This window comes from Tenrec ecaudatus, chromosome 5 (genome assembly GCF_050624435.1).
Source record: "Tenrec ecaudatus isolate mTenEca1 chromosome 5, mTenEca1.hap1, whole genome shotgun sequence".
NCBI lineage: Eukaryota > Metazoa > Chordata > Mammalia > Afrosoricida > Tenrecidae > Tenrec > Tenrec ecaudatus.
In genome coordinates, this window is record NC_134534.1 from 10,399,333 (window position 1) to 10,426,519 (window position 27,187).

Consider the following 27,187-nt stretch of genomic DNA (forward strand, 5'->3'; position numbering starts at 1 on the left):
AGAAATCCTGCGATTTCACACTCTCCTTGGGTTGAGGGCTGAGGAGCCTGGAGTCGTCCTTATTTCAGTCACAAGGAGCAAGGAATTTCAAAGTTGAGAGGGTTGTAATTTAGTCACTATTTCATGCTTAGCACTGGCAATTGCATCACGAAATCCTTTCCCTTTAGGAAAAATGTCAAAGACCTCTAAAAGAATTCCCACCTTCTTCTCCCTTCCAATTTAACTTTGTACTCCCTTCCTGTCTGATCCTAGCAACATGCCTTCCATTTTGGAGAATTATGTGAAGAAACTGCTTGAGAAGACTGGAAAAGGAGATCTGAAGCCCATCAAAGACATCAGTGTAGCCAACAAATTGCAACAGTTTAACGTGATATGGAAGGAGCGCCGCTCATTTTCATTGTTTTCTAAGGTAGAGGACAAGCCAGCAGAATTCTCCATCTTGGACATCCTGGAGGACTCGGGTTCTTCATCAGCCCCAGGTACTGCCAGCCAGTGGTGAGGGGACAAGGAATACAGCAGAAGGTGCCCAGGTAGAGGTAGCTCACCAAGAAAGACTCCCTGAAACACCAGACAGGCAGGTCTCAGGATCAACCTTCCCGACAGGCAAAAGGGCAATGGATTAGATTATATCAGAATCTACTAACTAGTTGGGCCCAGAAAATATGAGGTCATTTAGGACTTACGTCAACCTTTAGAGGTAAAGGTGTTATATCCATTTTATATACAAGAAATAGAACATAATAAACCCATTTGGTCAAGACTACAGACCCGGTAGAACTAGGATGCAAAGCAATGTCTGTCTGCCACAAGCCTTTTCAGCTCCAGTGTGCTGCCACCCAGGAACAGGTGCTGTACCTGCTGCACCAGGAGACACTCTGGCAGTAAAGACAATTCTATGAGGCTCCTGTCCAAGTGATGTCATCAGTTCTTAGGGTGAAGCTAGTAACTCTGCTTATCAACCCCTGGATGGAATCAAGCATTTGAAATACTGACTTAAAACATTAAACATGATGAATGACTTAAAATATTAAACACAAACACCCAGTAAACAGTTGCACAGAGCCCTGGTGGTATAGTGGCTTCTACTTCATGTTGCTTGCTAACCGTGAGGTGGTTGTGGTTGTTGTTGCTGCTGCTGCTATTTTGTTGAAGCCGCCATCAAGTCAGTTCCAACACATAGAGTAACAGAACAATATACAACACGGTCCTGGGCCATCCTCACAGTCTTTCCCTGCTCAAGGCCATTGTTGCCGTCACCGTGTCAATCCATGTCGTTGAGGGTCTTCATCTGTTTTGTTGCCCTTCCTCTTCACCAAGCACATTGTACTTCTCCAGGGACTGGTTTCTCCTGGCAATATATCCAAAGTATTTAAGTCGAAGTCTTGCCATCTTGGCCTCTTAAGGAACATTCTAGCTGTATGTCTTCTGTGACAGATTTGTTTATCCATTTAGTGGTGCCTGGTACTTTCCAGCACCGTAATTCAAATGCATCTCTTCTTCTTCAGTTCCTATTCAATGTTGAGCTTTCATCAGCATACGAAACGACAGAAGATACCATGGCTCAGACCAAGTGAACCTTAGTCCTCAAAGTAATGTCTTTGCTTGTGAGAACTCTACAGAGGTCTTGAGCATCAGAGTCATCTAATGGAAACCGTCTTTTGATCTTTCGACTGTTGCTCCCATGAGCATCCATTGTGGATCCAGGCAAGACAAAGTCCTTTTCTCCACTTATGATGATGTTAATTATTGGTCTAGTTGGGAGGATTTTGGTCTTCCTTACATTGAGTCACAGTATATACTGAAGGCTACAATCCTGGATTTTCATCAGCAAGTGCTTTAAGTCTTCCTCCCTTTCAGCAAGCAAGGTTGTCATCTGTTTAATGCAGGTTGTTAATGAGCCTTCCTCTCATCCTGATGATACATTCTTCTTCATATAATCCAGTTTCTTTGATGATTTTACTCAGCATACAAATTGAATAAGTATGCTAAGAAGATACAACCTTGAATCACACCTTTGCTGATGTTAAACCATGCAGTATTCCCTTGTTCTGGCCTCACAACCACCTCTGAATACATGTACAAGTTCCCGATGAACTGTTAGTGTGGGTTGACTAGCCTCCTTGGCAGTAATCCCAAGTATGGCTCAGGGTAAATGTTAACTGTGTATTTAAGTTTATCTTATCTGGAATGTCTACTAGAGAGATTAAAATGAATAGTTTCTTAAGAATTACAGGCCTACAATATAAAACAACAATTTTTATTCAAAACAATGTACCACTTTGGGTACAAAATTACTGACATAATTAGACCACCAGGGAGGTTAAAGAAACAAATTCAAGGAGATTTATTTGTGTTTAAGAAAGAGCTTTATATACAAGAGCAATTGAATATTGAGGAAACATTCTAGCCTAGTCAATGTCAAGTCCCTCTCCTATCCTCTTAAACCCCTGATAGATTATTTTCATCTCTTACACTGACTGCTGTCTTCCTTCCGCCATGTTTTCTGTTGTTCTTCCCCCTGTAGATGGGTGTATTGTTATGTGTTGATCATTGTGATCAGTTCCTCCTTTCGCCTTTCCTCTGCCCTTCTTCCCCCTGCCCTCTGGTATCACCATTATCATCTCTTATCTATAAACTTGTACATGGTCTGGTCTAGTCTGAATTGAGACATGGCACTGGGGGTCACGGTAGTGGGGGAGAGGAAGCCTCAAGGAACCACAATATAGTGTGTTTCATGGATGCTTTACTGCACCCTGGTGACTCATCCCTTCCGTGTAGCCCCTCTGTGCATCGATTGTTCCCTTGTCTTCAGATGGGCTTTGGGTCTCTGCTCCAACCCCCCTCATTCTCAATAATATGTTTTTGTTTGTTAGATGTCTGCTGATGTCTATTACCCACTCCCTATGACTGCTTCTTCCATGTGGACTTGCCGCTTCACTGCTGAATGGCTGCTTGTGTAACTTCAAGCATTTAAGACCCCAGACACTATATCTTTTAATAGCCGGGAACCATCTGCTTTCTTCACCACATTTGCTTATGTACCATTTTGTCTTCAGCGATTGTGTCGTGATGGTGAACATCTCAGACTGCCAATTTGTTAGAACAAAGTGTTCTTGTATTGAGAGGAGGGTATGAACAGAGACCCAAAGTCCATCCCTATCTCACTGTATTGCCGTATAAATATATGTACATGGTCCAATACCTCTATTTTTGTGGATTAATGTATTTGCATATGTACACTGCTATGTTTATACCTGTATCCATTAGTTTGCTTCCTAGGTCCTTCCTCCTGCCCCACTGTCACTGTTCCCTTATTTCTGCCTCATGGTACCTCTTCTTAGCTAGTTTGCTGTCACTCTGACACTCCCACCCCCTTGGGTCCCTATTTGCTCCTTGTTATTGACTGTATCACACCCCATTTGTTTTCTTGTCCATAGCGCAGCCTGCTCACCACCCCTTTCCCCCACTGCCCTCTCCTCCTCCCAGGTCTCCCCAGGACCTTTGGTCCTGCTGTTCTCTCCTTGGGCATGCCTCCCATGCCTATCCTCTGTAGGTAGGCATACCTACCACGACATAGCCCAAAATGATAAAAATAAATAAATAAATAAGAAAATTTAAAAAAAAATTTAAGAGAAGAAATATACAAAAACCCAAAGTCTGTTCTCTGGGCTTTGTGACAGTCCAGGAACTGTCCCTCCAAGTCTGGAGCGCCCCCTTGGGGGCTCCTCAGGGCCCATAGCTCTACCTTGTTCCAGCTGCTGATCTGGTATGCTCCTTTCTTGGTTAACTCAAGGGGGATTCAGACCGCACTGCCTCACACTGCCTCCCAATGTAACCCCAGAAATATCCTCTGTCGCAATCTGCTCCAATAAGGGGACAGCATGACATGTGCTGTTTCTGGTTGCCCATTGCCTGTTGTGTTCCATTAGCTCCCCGCAGGGATGTCATCCTCCAGGCCTGGTGTGCCAGTGTGGGGTCCAGTCCCACTCTCTCTTTATCTTCCTCCCTCCTGGCCTGCCTCCGTGTGGGTGTAGTATGCTGTCCCCTCTCCCCAACTTGTAATTTCAGTGCTGCTGTCTGCCACAACCACTTCCAGGGAGGGGGTCAGTTTGGCTCTGGTTGGTGCCAGCCCTGTACCTCTCTCTTTCCATGTATTCTTCCACGTGGCCATGTGGTCCTCATGGTTTGGTGCATTGTGGTAGGGTCTGCATTCCACTCCCAATTCTGTGGAGACCTGCCCAGTAATCTCCCCCTCGGTGGGTTAGTGCCTTGCTCCCTCCGTCATGTCAAATTGACAAAAGGTTATGTACTGACCACATGACCATAATCAAGTGTTCTGGCATTTCTATTCTTCTCAAGGTTATCCGTAGATTATTATGACCCACAGAGTCAAATGCCCTGGAATAGTCCATAAAACACAAGTAACATTTCCTTGTCTTCTCTACTTTGACCCAAGATTCACTTGATAGCAGCAATGTTGTTCCATGTCTTCTTCTGAATCTGACCTCAGGCAGTTGTCAGTGAATGTACTGCTGCATGTGTTGTTGGGTGAGCTTCAGCAGAATTTTGCTTGCATGTGGTATCAGTGATGTATTTCTATTGCTTAAGCATTTTGTTACATCACCTTTCTTGTAATGGGCACAAATATGAATCACTTCCACCCAGTTGGACTGGTGCCTGTCATGTCCAAATTTCCTGGCATAGACTAGAGCGCTTCCAGTCCTTCATCAACTTGTTGAAACAACACAAGGAATGCATTCGAAGCACTAGTCACTCCATGGAGAAACATGAAGCTTGCTACTCTTGTAAAGAGTTGGAATTGACTCAATGGTAGTGAATCTGGTGATTTTCATTTTGTTTTGCTTTGAGTAGCCATTGAATGCCCTCTAACTAAAACTGACTCCATCCACATGAGAGCAGAACTGTGCTCAACAGGGTTTCCAATGGCTGCTTTCTAAGAAGCCTATCATCAGGTCGTGCTCATGAAATGCCTCTGGGTAAATGCAAATCTCCAGCCTTTGGGTTTTTAGGGCAAGAACATTAGCCATTTGTTCCACCCAAGGAATCCTGAAGCTGGATACTACTATTGAGTCCATTCTGACTCATAGCGACCCTATAGGACAGAGTAGAGCAGATCCCGAGGGATTCTGAGACTAGAAATATTCATGAGAACACACCTTCCTCCCAAAGAGCTGCAGTAGTTTTGAACCATCAGCCTTGAGTTTAACAGTCCCAAGCTTAACCCACTGTGCAAAGAAGGCTTCAGAGGCAGGGGCAGGGGCTTCAGTCACCCCATTACTTGAACTACATGTTTCTATGTTAATTCTTGACTAAACCTAAGGTCAACTTTTCTCCTCCCCAGAAACTGTCTCATCAAAACCAATCCCCATCCAACAACTTGAGAGCCAGGAGACAAAGCTTGATGTGAATGTAGGGACAACCACAGGCCTAGAAATGAAGGTGTTGTATGAAGCTACTGAGTTCGAAGAAGTAGCCCTTGAATTTCAGTATGTTACAATTCCTCTCAAAACCTGGACAGAACTTCAAAACAGGTGAGTCCATGAGAAAGGACCAGACCACGTCAGCAGTGTCCCGGGGAAGCTTTCCTCTTGGTTATGTGGCATCTAGAAGCTTTACTACTGAGACTAGGAATGAGGATGATGGTGTCAGAGATTATACTTCCCTTATAGGGCATGCATTTCTTCATTCAGCAAATAGTCACTGAGATTTACCTGGTCCAAGCCAGGGCATTTTCTATTGTCAACCAGGCATGTGAAATTGGGACACTGACTAAGAAAGCCTGAAGAAGAGTTGATGCACTTGAATTGTGTTGCTAGCAAAGAATACTGGAAATGCCATGGACTACTACAAGGACAAACAAATCTGTCTTGGAAGTACAGTCAGAGTGCACCCTAGAGGTCATGATGGCAAGACTTCGCCTTACATACTTTGGACATATTGTCAGGAGAGGCCAGTCCCTGGAGAAGGGCACTGTGGTTGGTAACGTGGAGGGCCACTGTAGAGAGGAAAGCCCTCGGGGAGATGGACTGACACTGGCTGTAACAATGGGCTCCTGTGTTGTTGTGTTCTGTTGTGCATAGGGTTGCGATGGGTTAGAACCATCTCAAAGGCACCTGACAACAACAATCCCCCAGTTAGTCAGCTAGCCTCCCTCCCCTTCAGGGTGACCTTTAAAAATGTTTCCTTTTGTGTGTAACTTTTCTCTGGGCTTTTAAAGGCTTGGTCTCTTACGATAAGGTGCCCTGTGATTGACTAATTCATAGCATAATGTTCTCTGTACCATGAAGAATGTAACGTAAAGTTCAGTCATGTTGTAAGGTATTTGTCATATTTGTGGTTTTATTTATAACGATATAGTATTGAAATCAAAACTTGAAATTCAGGAAAGAAAAAGGATCTAGTTGCAGCCGGTGTGATCATGAGGGGTCAATAGGAAAAGGTATCAGAAGTTCAAAAATAAACAACCAAATTAGTGTGAAGGGCTGGGGATGTAGCAGAGACCCAAAACCCACCTGAAAGATAATTGTACATTCCCTCTCAGAAGGGCCTCACAGAAGGGAATGATAAATCCAGTGTGCATTATAGCTCTGATGAAACACAGAAGTATCCTCAAGTTCATTAATATTTCCTCCCCTTACTATTATGGTTTTTATTTGTTTTACTGAAGTAGTCGCATAAGACTTTCATATGTTCATTTCTATAAATAAGATCGTTCATGACATGAAAGCCAAGATAGACAACCTTCAGAAACAGTAACAGGAGTAATGGTTCCCAGAGGGAAGGGGGAAGAGACAGCATTGATGACTGTATAACCCCACTCAAGGGGAGTGAACAAGGGAACCGAATGTGAATGAATAATGGGATGGTATAAGATGTGAAAAAAAAAAAGGAAAAATAAGGGTCCCTGGGGGTAGGGTGGGGTAAGGGATGGTTTTAAAGGGAGCTGTTACCAAGGAGCTCAAGAAGAAAAAAATGTTTTGAAGCTGATTGTAGTAGCAATGGTACAATTCTGCCTGATGTGATTGAACTATGGAATATTATGCCATCTTGAAGAGGTCCCAATAAAATGATTTTCAAAAGAAGGGAAACGAACCAAGTCCTTTCAGGAAATGCAACAAGAGGCATGTAATGTTTTTCCAGTAAAAGAGTGCTGAGACAGATTCAGGGACGGGTACTCTGAAGGTGATAAACAGGACCCGGTGAAAGAGGACAAGGATGAAGGAGTATGTTAGGTCTCTTGATGGTGCAAGAATTTAACCTGAGAACAGAAAGGTCACAAAATACCATCAAGAGAAGGAGCAAAGGGGTCTACATGGAGGATCTATATCTCCTGGGACAGGACAGAGCCTCGTGTTTTCAGGAATCAGAGAAAGGCCAGCTGGATGGAGGCTGGGCCAGCCAGGACAGAACCAAACTCATGGTCATCAAGCCAATGGGGACTCATAGTGACACAATAAGACAGGGTAGAATTCTCTGGGAGTTTCCCAGATTGTATCTCTTTAGAGCATATGCAAATTCATATGGTGGTAGGAAGTGCTGTCTTTTCCTGAGGGGTGGGTGGTGGGTTTGAACTGCTGAATTTGCAGTTACCAGCCCAATGCATAACCACTAAGCCACAAGGGCTCCCATCCACACAGGATAAGGGGAGTGGGGTGTAAAATGAGGCTTGGGAGATAAGCCGAAGACACAGTAAGGAGCTCAAATTTTACGACAAGGATCAGAGGACAACCCGGGAGCAGATATATTGAGTAACCTCTCCCGGCATACAGGAAGTGAAGTGCCTCAGTATTGGATACACCTGGTATCTAGAGCATTGTCCCCGTAGTGGCCTTGGTGGACAATCAGTGTTGGGGCCTCAACCTTAAATGAAGATGAAATTTGTCTACAAGGCTTCCAATCTCTCACATGTCCCAAAAAACTGTATTCAATTGAACTGTATTCAATCTACCTACCAAGGACAGGGAATCCATTAAGACCCACCTGTACTAGTCTTGGAAATGATGCAGGATCCTCTCTGTTCCCTCCTGCTTTATCCATTCTCCTCTAATCCCCATCCTGATTGGGTCATCCCTGTGCGTTTCCCTGGAGGCTGTTCTCGATCATCTGGATTGGTTTAGTTCTAGGCTTTTCTCGTGGGGTACCCTAGTAGGTAAATGTAAACCCCTTTTGGAGCCCAGGTTGCATCGGGTGTTACACCAACTGTAAGGTCAGAAGTTCTAAACCACCAGCCACCACTCCGGAGAGAGACAAAGCTTTCTAAAATCATCAAGGGTCTCCAAGTTCTACCTTGTCCTACAGAGTTGCTGTGAGTCAGAATTGACTCTGTGGCAGTGAGTTTGGTTTTCGGTTTCTCATGATCTATATTGTTTAATAACACGAAGATGCCCTTAACAATAGGGCACACATACTCTTCCACCCTAAGCATCAGGAAAAAAATGTTCTGTTCCCATGGGTGTCTTAGCTTCTTATGTCAGTCAGTAGCTTCCAACCCATTGAGAATACATCTGTCAAAGCCTACATGTACTGCCCTCCTTCTCGGTCCTCTGCAGAAGTGTGGCCTAGGACAAGACAAGAAGATTTAGTCTTCCAACTCTGATGCTTCTCTCCCTTCCTTACACCCCCAGGAAACGAGTAGAGAAAGAGCCATGGTTTCTGCAGCAGCTCCGCAGGAAAAATGCTAACCTTTACGTGGTGACTGAGATCATGAAACTGACCAAGAGTACACCATTGCACACCAATGGAAGTGTGAAGGGTGGGGGAGAGTTATCCATCCCCCAGATTCCGTATGTCAAGGTAAAGATCTGTCTTATAGTGGGATGAAGGCACAAAGGTCCTGCCAGACTTGCCCCCCTCCCTTATGGCTCTAGGTCCAAACCAGGGTCGCTGTCTGGGACTTGGGGTCAGACAGAGTCATTATTTCTGATTTCTCAGCTGCTGAGATATAGTCAATTACTTAATATACTCCTTCTACCATCTCTTCTCAGTTGTATTCCTCTGTGCCTATGATTTTAAACCCATTGGGAGGGAGGTATCTGATATGCAGTGGACAGCATTAATATAGGATTAAGTTTCCACCTGTGTGGTAGTTAGGTTTATTGTACAAGCCTGGCCAATAGTAACATGTGGAATTCATGAAGTCGCAGTTTGATTGGAGGGCAAAGATACATGGCTCTACAAGGCCTGCTCCCCTCCCTCTTGTTCTCCTCTGATTGGAGCATGCTGAAGGGTTCCTGCTGCTTTACCTAAGTTCTCTGCCTCAGCCTGTGAGCTACGCCACCTGTGGGACCGGCCAGGACAGTCCGTGGATCCTATGTCTAGAGCTTGATGCTCCTTCCAGACCTGCTTCCCCATTGCTGCTGGTGTGTGCATTGTACATCGCTAGAGCTAGAGGCTGGTGAATTCAACATTCCATCCTGGCCTGCTTTGCTAAGCTACTGAGCTACTGACTGTTAGTGACCTGCCCTGCTGCTAGTTGCCTGTGGGCACACTCTGCTTTCTTTGCCCCAAAGAAGACTGCTGTTTCCTTTTCCTTGGACCCAGCAGCTCACATGAGTTGAAGGACTTTCAGTACATTAACTGTTCCACAGAAGTGAGTTGAACTGAACCCTCTATGTTGCAGTGTTGATTAATTAGCTGTTATATTCCTTCCCACTGTGCAAACGTGGGAAGACCTTGCAACACAGGGAATCTAGAACAGATAAAACCCTCAGGACTCCTATTGAGAGCAGTGATACCAGGAGGGGGAGGGGAGGTGGGTGGAGAAAGGGGGAACCAATCACAATGATCGACATATAACCCCCTCCCAGGGGGATGGACAACCAAATGTGGGTGAAGGTAGACAGTAGTCGGAATAAGATATGAAAAAAAAATTATCAAGGGTGTGAGGCAGGGGGGAAATGAGCTGATCCCAAGAGATCAAGTACAAAGAAAATGTTTTGAAGAGGAGAATGGCAACATATGTACAAATGTGCTTGACACGATGGATGTACATATGGATTGTGATAAGAGCTGTAAGAGTCCCCCCAAAAAGATTTTAAGAACAACGAAAACTTCATTCATGATTGCAACTTTAGGACATCATGCTGAGTGAAATAAGTCAAAAAAGACAAATATTGTACAAGTCCACTATGGTAAAGGTCTAGACAAGAGCATCACATTAAAAGAACCATTATTTTTGGTCACCAGGGGTGTTGAGGAGGAAAGTATAAATCTGTGGCCAAAGCAGAAACACAGGTTAACTTGTGCAAACGGGAGAGCCACAGGCAGTATGAGTGAGGTCAGCAGGCATTCATGTTTTAATTATGGCAGAGATGACACTGGGAGGAGTGCAAGGGTTAACAGAGGCCAGGACCATTAGATACTCAATCCTGTGATCACAAGAAGGCGGGAGTCCATGCACCAACTGCCATGCAGGCTAAGTGAGAGTGGAAAGGAGAGTGAGACTACAGGCAGGCAGACATAGAGGTTGGACAGAACATGCTTCTTCACGTACATTGACTTTTACTGAAAAGTAAAAGCTCCATGGATGTGGTGCCCACACAGGGGGAAGCTCCAAAAACTTCTTAGATAAAACCAAATGCCTTCAGGGAATGACTTATGGGGCTGGGGAGTTCAGGATCATGGTCTCAGGGGACGCTGAGGTCATTTGGCATACACAGTTCACAAAGACAATGTTCTACTTCCTATATTGGTGAGTAACCACTGGGATTTCCCAAGCTCATGTGTAGCCATCTAAGGTCTCTCCCTATTCAGAGCAATGAAGAGTGCAAAGACATGGAAACCATCAGTCAAATGGACCAATGGACCACCTGAAACCCAGTCTCTACAACCCTGAGTCCAGAATGAGAATGCTCCACCTGCTCACAGGAAAGGGTCCTAGATAGAGTGGAAGAGAAATCTGGAATAAAACTAAAATCATGAAAAGACCAGGTTTACTGGCCACCCCGAGAATGGTGGAACTCTTGAGATTATGGCCCTCAGACACTTGTCAGGCCTAGAAATGAATTCACCCCCCCACGGCTTAATGTTCGAGCTAACGTTATACAGGCAATAAGGGCAACTTTAACACTACGGAAGAGCTCACATCTTGGAACAACCAACTTCTGGGAGCCAATGGGAAGGACAATGTTCAGAAGGGTCAGGAATGAGAAATGGAAACAGGCAACACAGAAAGTGAGATGAGTGATGGAAGAGTGTGGGGATTGAAATCAGTGCCATGGAACAAAGTGAAAATGAATCATTTAATGGAAAGCTCAATTCCTAATAAAAAGTTTAAAGAGAAGGAAAAAAATCCAAATGTTGCAATATAATCATTAAATTTTGAAATATGAAGGTAAATACTGAATGAAATAGTGGGAAAATGAGTAATAACTGAAAAAACAGAAACCAGAAGTAGAGAGGTGACTGTTGTGGATATATTTTTTAGGGGGTTTCTTTTTTTTAAACATTTTATTAGGGACTCATACAACTCTTATCACAATCTATACATATACATACATCAATTGTATAATGCACATCTGTATATTCTGTGCCCTAATCATTTTCAAAGCATTTGCTCTTCACTTAAGCCCTTTGCATCAAATCTTCTTTTTCCCCCTCCCTCCCTGCTCCCCCCTCCCTCATGAGTCCTTGGTAATTTATAAATTATTATTTTGTCATATCTTGCCATATCCGGCATCTCCCTTCACCCCCTTTTCTGTTGTCCGTCCCCCAGGGATGAGGTCACATGTAGATCCTTGTAATCGGTTCTCCCCGGAGAGGGGGATATTTTTTGCTCTCAGGAGCTTTTTAATCAATTTGCCTTCTAAATTTTTACATAGATGTATTATTTTCATTAGAAATAAAATCATGTTTTTCAATGATACTGTAAGGCAAATAACTTTGTATTTCTGAACCTGGTTTTTCTCCTCAGGGTAAAGTTCAGGGGAAGGGTCTCAAAGTGCACAAGGAGAAGATGGACCTGCCAGAGGACATGGTGATAGCCTATCAGAGGAAGCAGCTGGTTTTCAAGGAGGATGGCTGGGGTGAGCAGAGGCTGAAGGAGGTGGGTGGGATGAGGGAGTCTGCAGGTCCAGAGAAGATCATCTGGAAGGAAAAAAAATCATCCACTTACAATCAGTTTCTGTTTGAGGATGTAGGAGGTGTCAGGATATACACACAAGTATATGTCTTCCAAAACTCCCAAGAATGTCTCAGCTCCCTGGGAGATACAAACTGCCTATGTGGAGAGGCTTAAAGGGGTGCCCAACATGGAAATGGCCTTTAATAGGAACCCCCTTGAGCAGACTGAGCTTTTTAATGGTTCCAACCCCCAACCAAGTAGCTTTTACCAGTTGGCCCCTTCTCCCCACTAACTTTCCTCCCACCGCTCACTTTCTCAAAGGCTCACCCATCGAGTCGTGGTGTCATTTCCTTATCTAAATGTCATGCCCCAAACCATTGAAGTCTGTCCTCCAATGAATTCACTCAAAGGCAGTCACCAGTGAACACACTCCACTAGCCCCTCCTGGGAATGCTCCTCTCCTGCACACGGACATGACCCAGTTCTCTGAGGTCTCCTTTTCTCATCTGCCTCCCACAGGCTCTTTCCCTCATCAAATATTTACATGGTGGTCTTGTCCAGAGACAAATCTCTCCATGTGAAGGCTGCATCACCCAGGAAGAGGGCAGGGTGGGGAGTAGAGGAGGCAGGGCAGGAAATCAAAGGACAGCAGGGAGACAACGCTACAGGATGAGGGAAGGAGGAAATCCCCTTTTTCCCCCACAAGATAAGGAAGTTCTTAGATGTCAGAGCCCAGAATTAGCACATGAGGCACCTTCTTAAAATGCAGTTCTGGATCCTCCTCAGAGGATTCAGAGAGTCTGACCCAGAAGACAGATTGAGGAAATCTGTCTACACAAGCAAAACAGGGAATCATTTTAACAAGCAAGTGATTGTCCTACCAATAGTCCCCAGGCCACTCTGAGAAGAGCTGCCACAGTCTGGCCTGGCTGAGGACACTGGGGAGGCTGCAGGTACAAGACAGTGACAGTCTCCCCACAGAATAGCCGCTCTCTCACTCCTCTGCTCCCTTCCAGACATCCTGTACTACTCCAGGGATGATGAGCAGGAAACATTCCAAGATGGTGAGTTCCTGCTCTGCCTCCCTCCCACCTCCCCCTCTCCCCTGCCTTTGGCCCTGACCCTGGCCCCTGGGTCAATGGAAACCCAGACTATGTCCTTGCAGTCCCGGGATCTGGGGTGGGGTGGGGCTGCCTGAGGCTCTCCTACGACCTCAACGATTCCGAAACTCTCTGTTTTGCAGTTGCAGAAATTACCACACTGCTACGACATGCAGGTAAGGCCCAGGAAGAAGGGAAAGGAAGAAGGAAAATATACGAGAAGAATGAAAACTGGTAACAGAGGGAAAGGGAGGGGGCGACTCATGCATGTTTAGTGAGGGAGCACTTTTGTCTCTCGTTCCAGAAGTGGAAATAGAATACTTCCGTTCAGGTGAGTGTATTTAATTTGGTCTCTCCACCGCACAGCTCTACACGAAGGTCCAAACCAAACCCAGCCCGACTGTGGTGGCTGATGATACCAAAGACTTTGTAATCTGGTCTGGGCAAAGCGTGTGGGATGGACAGGAGACAGTTGGGGAGGGAGGGAGGGAGGGAGGGAGGGAGGGAGGGAGGGAGGGAGGCTGGCAAAACCACCCATCCTCTGCAACTAACTCTTGAACGAGAAGAACTGACTTTCTCTTTCTTTCCAACACAGATGTTCTCCCAATAGGTGAGTGGGGTTGCTGGAAGCAGGAGGGAACTGATGGGGTGAGCGGGACAGGTGGCCCCTGCCTGTGTCACCCCAGCTCTGTGGCCTTTGCTCTGCATTTCCTGTGGCGTGGGAATGAGCCCAGAGAACTAATGATCCAGGAAGGGGCTAGATCAGCAGTTCTCAACCTGTGGGTCACCACACATTTGGGGGTTGAACAACCCTTTCACAGGGGTCGCCTAATACATCCTGCATATCAGGTATTTACAATATAATTCATAACAGTAGGAAAATTACAGTTATGAAGTAGCAAAGAAAATAATTTGATGGTTGGGGGTTACCCCAACATGAGGAACTCTATGAAAGGTTCGTGGCATTAGAAAGGCTGAGAACCACTTGGCTAGGCGTAATGCAAAGGGTATGGGGCAGCCAGAGGAGGTGAGGGATGGACAGAATGGGGGAAGGAAGGCACTAAGGTGGAGGAGGCAATAAGGAGGCAGAACTCTCTAAAGTGTGGCAAAGGCCACCGGGGTTGATGGGAAAGGGAGACCATCAATCACTTGCTGTTCTCTCTCTAGGAAGAATAGAGGAACCCCGTTCTCAAAGTGAGTGTGTGCTCCGGGACAACCTGCATGGGAAACCACAAGCCTGAGTATCCCATAAACTCACACCATGGAGCTCTAGTTCCTTTTTTGCCTTCTCTCCATGCCATTATTCATTTATTTCTTAGAGTATCCATGCAGCAAAGGTTTATGCAAAGGACTGAGCAACACAGATTCTGGGCACTGGGAATATAGTGATAATCATTCTGGGCACTGGGCGTGCTGGGCGTGGCGTGCGTGATTGGAAGCCGGGTGGAGGAAGGGGACCAGTAACAAGTCAGACAGGAAGGCGCGACTCTCTCAAGCTTCCAATGTACAGATCACATCTTCTCAGCAGAGGACACAGTCATGACAGGAAGTATCTGGGAGGGGCAATGCATGTCCAACATCCACCCATCAATTACTTTTTTTCTTTTATTATTATGATAATAAAAATTTTTTACTTTTACAATTCAGTGAAACCAACTACATTAATCATGCTCCAGTGCCTTATTTTCTATCCTGATAAATACAAGCCACAATGATATAACAATAGGGGTAGCTCATGTATGCCAGGCACTACCCCAGTCACATTACACTCAGAACTCACTTTGTCCTCATGATATGAAACAAATGCATCAACCAATGTGGAAACTGAGCTCAGAAACTGAAAATCTCACCTTTGAGCCAAGCACTAAACAAACACACAAACCAAACAAAAAAAACCAAACTCCCTGAGATCGAATCAATTCTGACTCATATCAACACTATAGACTAGGAAAGAACTTCACTGTGGGTTCCCAAGACTATTAACTGTTTATGGGAACAGAAAGGCCCATCTGCATCCCAAGGAAATCCACATATGGTGGATTCGAACTGTAGACCTGTGGTTGACAGTCCAAGGCAGAACCCACTCCATTGCTGAGGTCCTTACTAGAATAACTAAATGCTCTTCCTGACATTTCCCAGAAAAGAGCACTTGGTCATTTTCTTATAGTGACCTCTTTCAAAATCTCCATCTTAACCTCCCTGTATTCTATCCCTCAATGCAGACATGTGACACTGTCCCTCTTTCTATCCTATCTCGGCATCTCCATCCCCTGGATTGGGCTTCTCTTCACAGAAACACTTTGGGACAGTCAGCAGCTGAAAGAGCTAGAGGAGCTTGGCCCATTTTAATGGGGAAGGGCTGATGATCCTAGGAATGTGCTACTCAGTACATTGTTCCATTTTCTGTTTGCCGGTGATCTGTGGGGGCAGATTTCAGTCTTCTACTAGAGGAGATAGAAAATGAGATGAAAGCCTTGGACAGCTTCCCAAGAAAGCTTCAAGATACACTATTCCATAGCATTCTGGCTATGCTCAAAGACGGGGAAGATTTTCAGAATCTTATGGATCTGGTAAGGAGAGCAGCCCCATTGGTGCACGGGGCAAAGGTGTGGGGATGAACAACACAGAGAGCATGGACTTAGAGATATGAATGCCTAGATACATGGGGGAGAGGAATGGAAAAACACCAGAGGAATGACATTAGGTCAGAGTTCAGAGGTTCTGGTTCCAGGGAAATCACCAGGGCCAAAGAGATAGACATCCCCTGGGAAGATGGAGAATGCTTGCCTTCCCCTAACTGTTTATTCATTTTTAGATCTAAAAAATAATCAGAAAATGACATGTAATGGTATTATTGTTATTATTGCCAGTGATGATTAATATTTATGTCCTCTAGTTGGATGAGAACTGCTCGGGTCATTTGGAAGGCCATGGTGGCACCATCCTAAATGAACTACAAAAGAATTATGAAGATCCAGGGGCCGTCCCAGTGCACTGCATCCTTTACCTGCTGGAAGCCATAATGGGTGAGAGTGATTTCAGGGGGAGGGAGATTCACAGGCTGGAGCCCCGGGCCCTTGAACAGCACGCGTTAGAGGCCACATCCCAGAAACCCTTCATATACCATGATTTTTCATTCTCACATGGTGCCTATCACAAAAGGCAGGAGGACTTTGTGTAATAGACTTATATTTGACTCAGAAGCCTGAGACCTAGAAAGCACCTGCCAGGATATCACCAGAGAGAAGGATCCCCGCACCTGCTTTCTAGATCTGAAGACTGTTGCCTAGAGCAGAAAGACTTCCTGTCGCTGAGAATTCGGCTTTCCAGTCTAATGAGACTTATCCCTCCCCATCAGGTTCCCCTCACTGGTTCTACTAGTTCCCCAGGGGCAAAGGGCCATCTGGACTCAACACTCTCTTCCCCAAATGTCTCCCCACCCCAGTGCTGACTGACATCCAACATGACCTGCTCGCTCAGTCCATGGAGAGGAGGATCCTGGCCCAGCAAAGAGAGATGGTAAGGGAGCCCTGGGGGCTAGCAGACAGGGGAGGGGGAGAAGGAACCTAAGACAAGGATGGTTCTGAGAATGACAGGATGCAGCTCCCCCTGGAAGGGATAATGGGATCCCAGGTGGTATGTAAACCCTCTGCTGCAGCCTCCAAATGGAGGGAGGGCAAAAGAGGTGTGAGAGGACCTCACCAGGGTCAGGTTCCCCTGGCAACCTTTGAAGAGGGGCCAAATAGTTCTAAATTAGTCACAGGGATATAAGTCCTGCCTCGAGCTGAAGAGAGATGAGTCTGACTGCCACTTTTACCCTCTCTTGTACACGCTGCTCTCTGTTTCTCTCCCCATAGAAATGTATGTTGTTACTAGGTGTCCCTGAGTCAGTGCTGACATCTAGCACTGCTATAGACAACACCACTCTGCCTGGTCTTGCCCCATCCTCACAATGAGTGTGTTTTCAGTCCATTGTTGCAGCCACTGAGTCAATCTGTCTCATCCAGGCTCCTCTTCCTTTTCTCATCCCTCAACTTAACAAGCACCAGGTCCTGTTCCAGGGACTGGTCTCTCCTGAAACATGTCCAATGTACGTGAGATGAAGTCTTGCCACCCTCACTTCTAATGAGCATTCTGTCTGTATTTCTTTAAAGACAGACTTGTCTGTTCTTCTGGTGGTCAAGGGCAATTTGAACACTCAGCATTAACACTGTAATTCAAATTCATCAATCCTTCACCGGCCATCCTGATTTACTGTCCAGCTTTCACATATATATCTCACTCAGTTGAAAGTGCCGTGGCTTGGGTGCAGCTTAGTGCTCAAAGGGAAATTTTCACTCTTGGCACTTTAAACAGGTCTGGTTCAGCCAATTCACCCAATGCAATATATCCTCTGATTGTTTTTGACTGCTGTTTCTATAAGAATTGATGATGGATCCAAGTAACCTGAAATCCTGGACAGGTTCAATCCTTTCTGTGTTTAACATGAAGTTGTCTTGATCCTGTGATAAGGATTTTGGTTTTCTTTGCTTTGAGTTGAAATCCGTACTTAAAGTGACAGTCTTCCCTTTTCATCAGCAAACGCTTCAAGTTCTCCTGACTTTCACAAGCAGGATTGTGTCATCTGCACGTTACAGGTTGTTCATTAACTGGCTTTCCTCCAATCCTGATACCACAATCTCCCTCCTATAACCCAGATTCTCTGATATTTTGTTCAGCTCACAGATTGAATAATTATGGTCCAGGGATACAATCATGATTGTTCAATGTCTCCCTTCTCATGTATACCATCCACATGAGCCCAATGAAGTGTTCTGAAATTTCTTTCTTCTCAAGATTGACCATGGTTTCTTATGATTCACAAGTCAAATACCATTATAATCAATAAAAAACAAATATACTCTGCTCTGTTCATCTCTGTTTTCAGCCAAAATTCATGTCATATCAGCAATAATATCTCTTGTTCCATGTCCACTTTATAATTGGGCTTGTATTTTTGCATCTGTACCCATTTTTGAATTATTTTGAAGATAATCTTACTTGCATGTGATATTTAGTCTATTGTTCAATAATTTCCACATCTCGTGGAGTCAGCTTTCTTTGAAAAGGATACAAATGTGGATCTCTTGCATTTGCTTGGCCAGATCTCTCTTCCAAATTCCTGGGCAGAGACTGATGCACGCCTGCAGTGCTGTGACGGCGTGTTGAAACATTCCCATTGCTCCCCCGTCAACTTCTCAAGCTCTGTTTGGGTCACAGCCTCAGTTTAACTTGAACTTCTTCCTTCTGGACAGTGGATTCTTGCTCATATACCACCTGTTCATTCAAAATTTTACCAAAACAAAATGTTATAATCCCACTGCCATAGAGTCAATTCTGACTTATAGTAGCTCTATGAGGGGGTAGCCCCCCAAATTGGATTTTTTTCAAAGCTGTGTATTTATTTATTTGTTTGTTTCTACAAAACACCCTTATCACCTTCAAAGTGCTCTCCAGTACACTTAATTTATTTGTTAAGGCTGAGATTCCATTCTTGGAAACATCTTTCAAACTCATCTGTTTGGATGGCTGACAGCCCCTGCCTAGTTTCTTTCCTTCACCTCTTATATATCAACAAATCACTGTCCTTTCATGTCCTGCTTCATTCCAGCAAACAAAAAGAAGTATCACAGAGCAAGTTCAGGTGAGTAAGGTGTGGGGCCAGAGAGGCATGCTGGTTCTTTTTTCCCAAAGCTGGCATAGTGAGATGGCTGTGTGAGCAGGTGCATTGTGGTGGCAAAACTAGTCCCCTGTCTGGCACAAATGAGGCCCCTTTTGTCACATACTGCTAAGCAATAATTTCAGAACTTCTAAATAGAGAGATTAACTGTCTGACCCAGTGGGACGCACTTGACATGCAGTGACAGTGGACATCTTCATCTGTTCCGGAAGTTGACGTCATCCAGAATGAGGGTTGTCATCAGTCAACATTTCACCTTTTTTGAAATAAGGAAACCACTCACTCACTTGAGTTTTTCTCATAGCGCTGTCCTGTCCACTGTGTTCAACATCACAACAGTTTCTGCGGCATTGTTCCAGAGTAGGATTACAGACTTCACAACTGCACGCTGTTCTCTTAAATTGACCATTACATATAAAAGGATGTTCAAGTGAAACTGCTTTTATGAAAAAATACATGTTGACCAGAGAGAACCGTCCCAGGAAACGCCACTGAGTCCACTAACCCAGAGTGAGTTGCTATGAAATGTGAACCATGAAAGCTCTAATCCGCCGAGTGCAATTCCATTTTAGGTGGAGTTCCCCCTCATATATTTATTTTCTGAGGCTGGGCATCTTTATGAGAACATATAAACTTCACTTTTATTCCCGGAGCTGCAGGTGAGTTTGAACAACAACTTGGGGTTCATAATAGGGCACCTGACAGTGACAACTGGGTTCCCAAGTTTGCTGTAGAAATCCTTTGATAAAGCAATTCAAGGTTTGATATTTTTCCTCAGTTCTTTCAACCTACAATATACTTTGCATACTCTTTCTGTTCGGCAATCAGTGCACATTTAATTCTAATACTTTGTCTTTGCAAGCTTCCTTTGGGTCACTGTACCAAAAACAACTGGTGGACATTCAGTCACTTCAACAGGTATCATCTGATCAAGAACTGAACACTTTGAAGGAAGAAGTCCAAGCTGCACTCACGGCAGTTTGCAAAAACATTTCTATTCAGCTATTTCATTTCACCATTTCTTCTCTTTGATTTTTACATCATCAAAAGGGAATTTCAAATTATCTTTAGTCATCTACTTTGATTCTCCCCCTCTTTTTCCTCCGTCTTTTTAATGACCGTATGCTTTCTTCATCTATGATGCTCCTGATGCCGCCCCACAGCTCATCAGTCCTCACCTATGAGTGTCCCTGGGTCAGGTTTGTTCTTGAGATGTTCTCTACTTACATGGGTACATGCTCAAGGTCATGCTTTAGCTCTCATGAACTTGTTTTCATTTTTTTCAATTTAAACCTGAACTTACATATAGACAATTGATGTTTTTTTTTTTTCCACAATTGGCTCTTGACCTTGTTTTGGCTGATAACATTGATGATGTGGTTTCTCATCAGATGTAGTCTATTTGGTTCCTGATAATTCCATTTGGTGCAACCATGTGTACAGTCTGTTTAATTACTGAGACGTTCTTTTCAATGAAGATGTCCTTAGGCTTACAGATTTATACAATATGATTGATATCTAGCTTGATCTCTATCAAGGCCATATTGTTCAAATACTCATGTTACCTCTTTGATTCATACTTTTGCATTACAGTCATTAGGAATTATCAAAGCATCTTGATTACTTGTTTGATCAATTTCACACTGAAGGAGGTCTTCAATGACTTCATCTTTGACTGTTTTGGTTTTTGCATAAATTTGAGTAACAGCTGTGTTGATAAAATTTCCATGTAGGTTTATAAATATCATCCTATCACAGACAGCATTGTGCTTTCAGATAGATCTTGAAATGTTTTCTTATGAATTAATGTCTCGCTTTATTTTTCAATTGACATTGCCCACATAGTAAACATGATGCTCCGACTCAAAACAGCACGCACTATCCCATATGGACCTTATGGATTCCATTTTATTTCTTACCACTCCCAATTTTCCTAGATGCATATTTCATACATTAAACATTCAAATTATAAATGGATGTTAGAATGCCTTTATTCTAATTTTGACTTGGGCTCATCAGCAAAGGAGGGTCCCTAAAGCTTCGCAGCATCCAAGTCATTAAGTTAGAGTCTGCTTTAGGGAGCCTGGTTCTGAGTGACTTTCAACCTGAGGAGATTACCTTCTGATCTTCTATCAGAAAATGTTCTTCTCATAGGTTTTCAGTGGCTGCATCTTCAGAAGCAGGTGACTTCTCCCTTCTTCCTCATCTGCCTTAGTCTGAAAGCTCTGCTGCAGCCTGTCTACTACCTGTGACCCCACAGGCATTTCAATTATGAGTGGCATAACTCCCCGCATGACAGCAACACACAAGACACCACAGAGTGACAAGTGCATGTTGGATCTAGACCAATACATACACATGAGCACAAATATATGCACTCACATATATACACGTATAGAACTTCAAACACTGACATTTGTTCTGCAAACTGCATGTTGCTGCCAAGGAGCAAGAGTTCTACGAACTTGTCCAGTATTTCATGAATCACAAGTCATGACCAACATGGGACTCCTGCTTCCCCTAAAAGCAAATCTTTTGGCACAGCCCTCGGTTCTTTCAGAAGCTTTTCCCCCTTGACCTGAAAGGCCAACCTGTCCATCTGACCCTGGTTTCCTAGGTGAAGAGCATCCTGCAGCCAAACTTCAAATATCCCTGGTGCATACCCTTCACCCTCAAGCCCGAGCTCCTCGCCGGCCTCCACGATGAGGAGCTGGACATCACCTACGGACTGCTGGAGGAGTGTGGCCTCACCATGGAGCCACACAACCCCAGATCCACCTGGGATGTGGAAGCAAAGCAGCCTCTCTGTTCCCTCTATGGGACGCTCTCATTGCTGCAGCAGCTGGTTGATCCCTAAGCCCTGCCTGAAATATGCAGTCAGTCCAGAAAGGCCTAGGCCCTCCACAGACCTCTGCTGTGAGTGTCTCCAGTGAGTTCAGGAGACGTGGGACTATGTCTATCTGCTTTGGGGGAGAGACAGAGGTTGACTAGGAGGAGATTTGAGGGAACTCTCTGGAATTAGGGAAACATTCTGTATCTTCATATAATACATAAAATCTATCAAATCACATGTTAAAAGATTTGCGTATTTCACTGTATGTAGATTTTGCTTCCAAACAGTGTACACAGATCATAACTCATCATCAGCAATATATTTTCTGGTATGGTGGATTGCTGATTTCAATATACTTTAGAACACAAGAAAAAAAATCATGTGGTTGGAGGAATGGGTGGATGGATATATGGTCAAGCATGTAGCAGAATGGTAATAATTGGGGGACCTTGGTGAAGGATATCCAAATTTCCTTTCTTATTTTTGAAATGTTTTGTAAGACTGAGATGGTTTAAAAATAAAAGGTTGTCAAATATATGTGTACAGTCAACTCTCATTTGGCAACGTTCTGCAAAGTCAACACAAGCAGTGTTTGGAACAGTGAACAGAGAGACACTGATGTAAAGACAAGGCAAAGTTAGTGACCTATGAGCCTCTGGTCACAAATTTCCTCAGCTGTTGAATGCTTATTTGTGTTTTACATGTGTTTCTGTTTAAAGCCATTTAATAGACATTGTGATTCTCTCACATTGAATTTACAGCCAACAACACTAACTGATGCTTGAATGAATCTTATTTCACATGTTTTGCTCAGTAAAGCACAACGCAGCCTTGTAGGGCTCAGAAAGAGTTGACAGCACTACACTTGGTAGTGGGGTAGGCTTGGTGGAGTGTTCAGTTGATTTAAACGGTGAAATCCTGATAAAAACCCTCCATAGTATATAAATAGAAGGGAAATTTTATTTAGACTATTTTTATTAGAAAATAGTCCCCATATCATACAATTCTATTTTTTATTTTAATTTTTTAAAATGTTTTATTAGGGGCTCATACAACTCTTATCACAATCCATACATACATCAATTGTGTAAAGCACATCTGTACATGCTTTGCCCTCATCATTTTCAAAGCATTTGCTCTCCACTTAAGCCCTTGGCATCAGGTTCTCTTATTTTTCCCTCCCTCCCCACTACCCTCTCCCTATGAGCTCTTGCTAATTCTTTTGTCATATTTTTCCTTGTCCGACGTCTCACTTCACCCCCTTTTCTGTTGTCCATCCCCCAGGGAGGTCACATGTAGATCCTTGTAATTGGTTCCCTCTTTCCAACCCACTCTCCCTCTATCCTCCCAGTATCGCCCCTCACAGTCCTGGTCCTGAAGGGATCATCCACCCTGGAATCCCTGTGCCTCCAGCTCCTATCTGCACCAGTGTACATCCTCTGCTCTATCCAGACTTGCAAGGTAGAATTCGGGTCATGATAGTTGGTGGGGGGCGGGTGGTGGGGGGAGCAAGCATTTAGGAACTGGAGGAAAGGAAAGCTATATTTTTCATCGATGCTAGCTACATCACACCCCGACTGACTCATTTCCTCCCATACAATTCCATAGTTCATTCATATCAAGAATAGTTGTACAATCCTCACTACAATCAACTTTAGAACATTTTCTTCTTTCTTGCACTCTTTGTTATTAGCTCCCCATTTCCCCTCCACCCTCCTGTCAGATTGCTCTCTATAGATTCACTCATCCTGAATTTCATATTCTGAAAAAGATACAAAACAAAAAGCAAAGAAACAAAAATCTAGCAATGAGAACAGCAAAAATAGAGAAAAACCTTAATCCAAAAGAAAGCAGAAAATATTAAAAACTAGAGCAACTTTAAAATGGCTCAAAAGGGAGATTAAATGATAAAATATTAGATTTTAACATAACAACATCTGCCATAACCCACTTCCCTATGCAGTATGCAGGACAGCTAGGCTAGTCACAGTCCTTGTTTATGTTCAGAGGAGATTCACCAGAAGCTTAATCCACACATATTTCCCCTTCACTTTTTAAAAACCAATATAACTTTTAAATGGGTCAAAAAGGCCATCAAATATGATGTTACATTTTACCCTAACTATATCTACTAAAATCTTCTCTACAATACTCTCTGTGTGATAACATGCTTATTCACATCCTTTAACTGTGGTCAGAGGGTATTCACCAGAGCCGTACTCTATGCATGGGCCCTGCAAGTGGATTTGGGCGTCCACTGAGTCATCCATAGCCTTCTGCAAAGTAGGAGTTCACAACATAAGCTCTGATACCTGCCCTTGTTCGAATTTGCAACCTCAGTTAGATGGCTGCTTGTTTGAAGACAAGCTTTTAAGATCGCGAATGCCCCAATGATCTCCAAATTCATATAACCGGGTACTTACCCATCTAGTTTCTTCACCACAGTATACTATATATAGCACTTATATGCAGAGGGAAAACATTTTAAAAACATAATAAAGGTTACCTACACCAAACTAGCAGCCAACATTATTCTCACGACAGAGAAACTGAAGCATTTCCTCTGAGAAGGGCAACCTGACAAATATAGACTTCATCACCCTTCTTATTCAACATCATTCTGAAATTCCTAACTAGAATAAAGGGCAAGAGAAAGGAGGGACATTCAAATTGGTAATAAAAAAGTAAAACCATGCCTATTCACAAATAATATGACCCTTTAGAGCAGCGATCCTCAACCTGTGGGTCGCCACCCCTTTGAGGGTTCAATGACCCTTTCACAGGGGTCACCCAATTCATAACAGTAGCAAAATAACAGTTATGAAGTAGCAACGAAAATAATTTTATGGTGGGGGGGCCATCACACCATGAGCATCTGTATTAATAGTCCAGGCATTAGAAAGGTTGAGAACAGCTGTGTTAGACCTTTTACCTATGAGTTTCTGAGAATAACTTTAAAAAAAATCATGTTATTGGGGGCTCATACAACTCTTATCACAATCCATACATACATCAGTTCTATAAAGCACATTTTTACATTAATTACCCTCATCATCTCAAAACTATTGCTCTCCACTTAAACCCCTGGCTTCAACTCCTCATTTTTTACCTCCTCCCTCCACGTTTTCCCTTCCCTCATGAACCCTTGATAATTTATAAGTTATTATTTTGTCATATCTTACACTGTCTGATGTCTCCCTTCACCCACTTTTCTGTTGTCCTTCCCCCAGGGAGGAGGTTATATGTAGATCCTTATAATCTGTTCCCCTTCTCTAGCCCACCCTCCCTCCACCCTCCTGGTATCTTTCCACTCTCATCACTGGTCCTGAAGGGATCATCTGTCCTGGATTCCCTGTGTTTCCAGTTCCTATCTGTACCAGTGTACATCCTCTGGTCTACCAGATTTGTAAGATAGAATTGGGATCATGATACTGGGAGACTGACTTTTTATGGGCATAGAAAGCCTCATCTTTTTCCCACAGAGTAGCTGGTGATTTTGAACTGCTGACCTTGCAGATCTTAGGCCAATTGGAAACCACTACACCACTCAGGCTCCATGATAGACTCCAGTCACTAGAGAAGCCTCCAGAATGTGGCAGTGGTGAGAGTGGCAAAACTGGGAGGGTGGAGGGAAGGTAAGGTAGAAGTGGGGAATGGATTACAAGGATCTACATATAACCCCTCCCTGGGGGATAGACAAGAGAAAAGTGGGTGAAGGGAGACATCGGACAGTGCAAGATATGACAACATAATAATAATTTATAAATTATCAAGAGTTCATGAGGGAGGGGGTAGCAGGGAGGGAGGGGGGAAAATGAGGAACTGATATCAAATGCGCTTGACACAATGGATGACTGTATGGATTGTGATAAGAATTGTACAAGCCCCCAATAAAATGATTTTTAAAAAATGTAGCCAGAAAGTGAACCTACTCCTAGGACCTGGTGTCAGCTAAACAATAGGCTTAGCACGTGACTAACAAGGCCAATAGGAACTTCCTAGTACATACACTCAAGCCTAGGAGAGCAACTGAGGAGTGCGCTCCTGAACAGAGCTTAGAGCAGCGGTTCTCAATTGGTGGGTCTCGACCCTTTTTAGGGGTCAAACTACCCTTTTACAGGGGTCGCCCAATTCATAACAGTAGCAAAATGACAGTGATGAAGTAGCAACAAAAATAATTTGATGGTGGGGGGGTGGGTCACCACGTTAAAGGATCTCGGCATGAGGAAGGTTGAGAACCACTGGCTCAGAGGCAGGAGGGTGGGCAAGGATGGATAGAAACAAGACAGCTGGGGAGAAGGAAGAGGACCATCATCATGACAGGAGGCTAGATTTAGAGACAAAGAGGGTTATCTCCCCCATGCCTGCAAAGACCCACATAGCAGGGCTGCGAAGAAACCAGGCATCCGTCAGACACCTAAGGGAAAATCCAGAAGTGAGCATGCTCAGACACCAGCCCTCTGAGCCCAGGTGGGAGGTATACCTGGGGGCAAAAATTATGCCCAGGTTCATGATATCACCCAGGTGCGCCTTAACACAGCCAATGGGGTTAACTAATACCTTCAAGTAGGCCTCCCAGGCAGAAGTTTCAATAATCAGCCTGAAGGAAGGTGAGCTCTTTTTTGGCTCTCTGCTCTGGCTTAGGTGCAAGCTCTAGGTTTGAGGGCGGGGGTACACACACACTGCCTGGGCCCTGGGGCCCCAGCTCCCTCTCAGGCCTCCTTTTACTCTGCTAGTCCAGCTTCAGGTGGAGGGTGGGTCTGTCCCACATGCAAGGTGAGTAAGTGCCTTTGGGCCCTCTTGGGCACTTGGCCTTTTGGACCCAGGGATCCCCCAGTTCTACACATGTGGGTGTTCTATTCCATATGGTTGTTCCAGGTGGGTGTCTCAGCTAGTGACTCCCCTCCATAGGACCTGAGATTCCATTCAGAGTGGACCCCAGCACAGCTGCCACATGGCTGAGCACACTTTCCAAAAATAGTGTGTACACTGTTGAGACTGTAAAACCAGACACCCTTTCCTGCATTGAAAGTCACTTGGATTGTGCAGTGCTTCTGCGACGTGAAGTCTTTCAGCGTGCGAAGCAATGAAGCGAGGCAAATCATCCAGAAACCTCACATCTCTCGTGCTGTGACTCGGATTAGAACCTTTGGACTGCACCTGCAAGGCAGCCCCAGCTCGGGAGACTCTTCTGTCCCTGGAGCCGCACAGATCTCGGCCTCACTGGTGGCTTGGTGCTCTTTTCGGTTGGGACTTCACCTTTCCACCTGTGAGAGACAGAGAAGCTCAGGTGGCTGGGTCGAACCTAAACTGCAGTTTGAATCCACCAGTCCTCATAAGAGGGAGGTGAGCCTTTGGCTCTCAGACAAGGCTGCAGACCCCCCAGTGTTAGGTTTCTGCGGAGGTATATCCCAGTTCTTGCTTCGTGCTGAGGGAAGAATTCACACAGTCGC

General features: G+C 44.4%; 1 protein-coding gene across 1 annotated transcript; it reads left to right on the forward strand.

Moving 5' to 3' along the window:
• The first annotated feature begins 256 nt into the window (after positions 1-256).
• LOC142448584 (gasdermin-C-like) lies at positions 257-21,758 on the forward strand. The gene is made up of 10 exons (XM_075550537.1): positions 257-495; positions 8,646-8,814; positions 11,933-12,044; positions 13,099-13,146; positions 13,326-13,358; positions 13,487-13,513; positions 15,613-15,752; positions 16,079-16,208; positions 16,628-16,701; positions 21,519-21,758. The coding sequence occupies exons 1-10, from the start codon at positions 257-259 to the stop codon at positions 21,756-21,758; spliced, it is 1,212 nt and encodes a 403-aa protein (XP_075406652.1).
• Positions 21,759-27,187: the final 5,429 nt, after the last annotated feature.

Bases quoted from the DNA above. Each gene is read 5' to 3' on its own strand.
- LOC142448584 (XM_075550537.1), top strand. From the start codon at position 257: ATGCCTTCCATTTTGGAGAATTATGTGAAGAAACTGCTTGAGAAGACT. The intron at 496-8,645 runs GTGAGGGGACAA...TTACACCCCCAG, and splicing joins CCAGGTACTGCCAGCCAGTG to GAAACGAGTAGAGAAAGAGC. The intron at 16,702-21,518 runs GTAAGGGAGCCC...CTGGTTTCCTAG, and splicing joins TGGCCCAGCAAAGAGAGATG to GTGAAGAGCATCCTGCAGCC.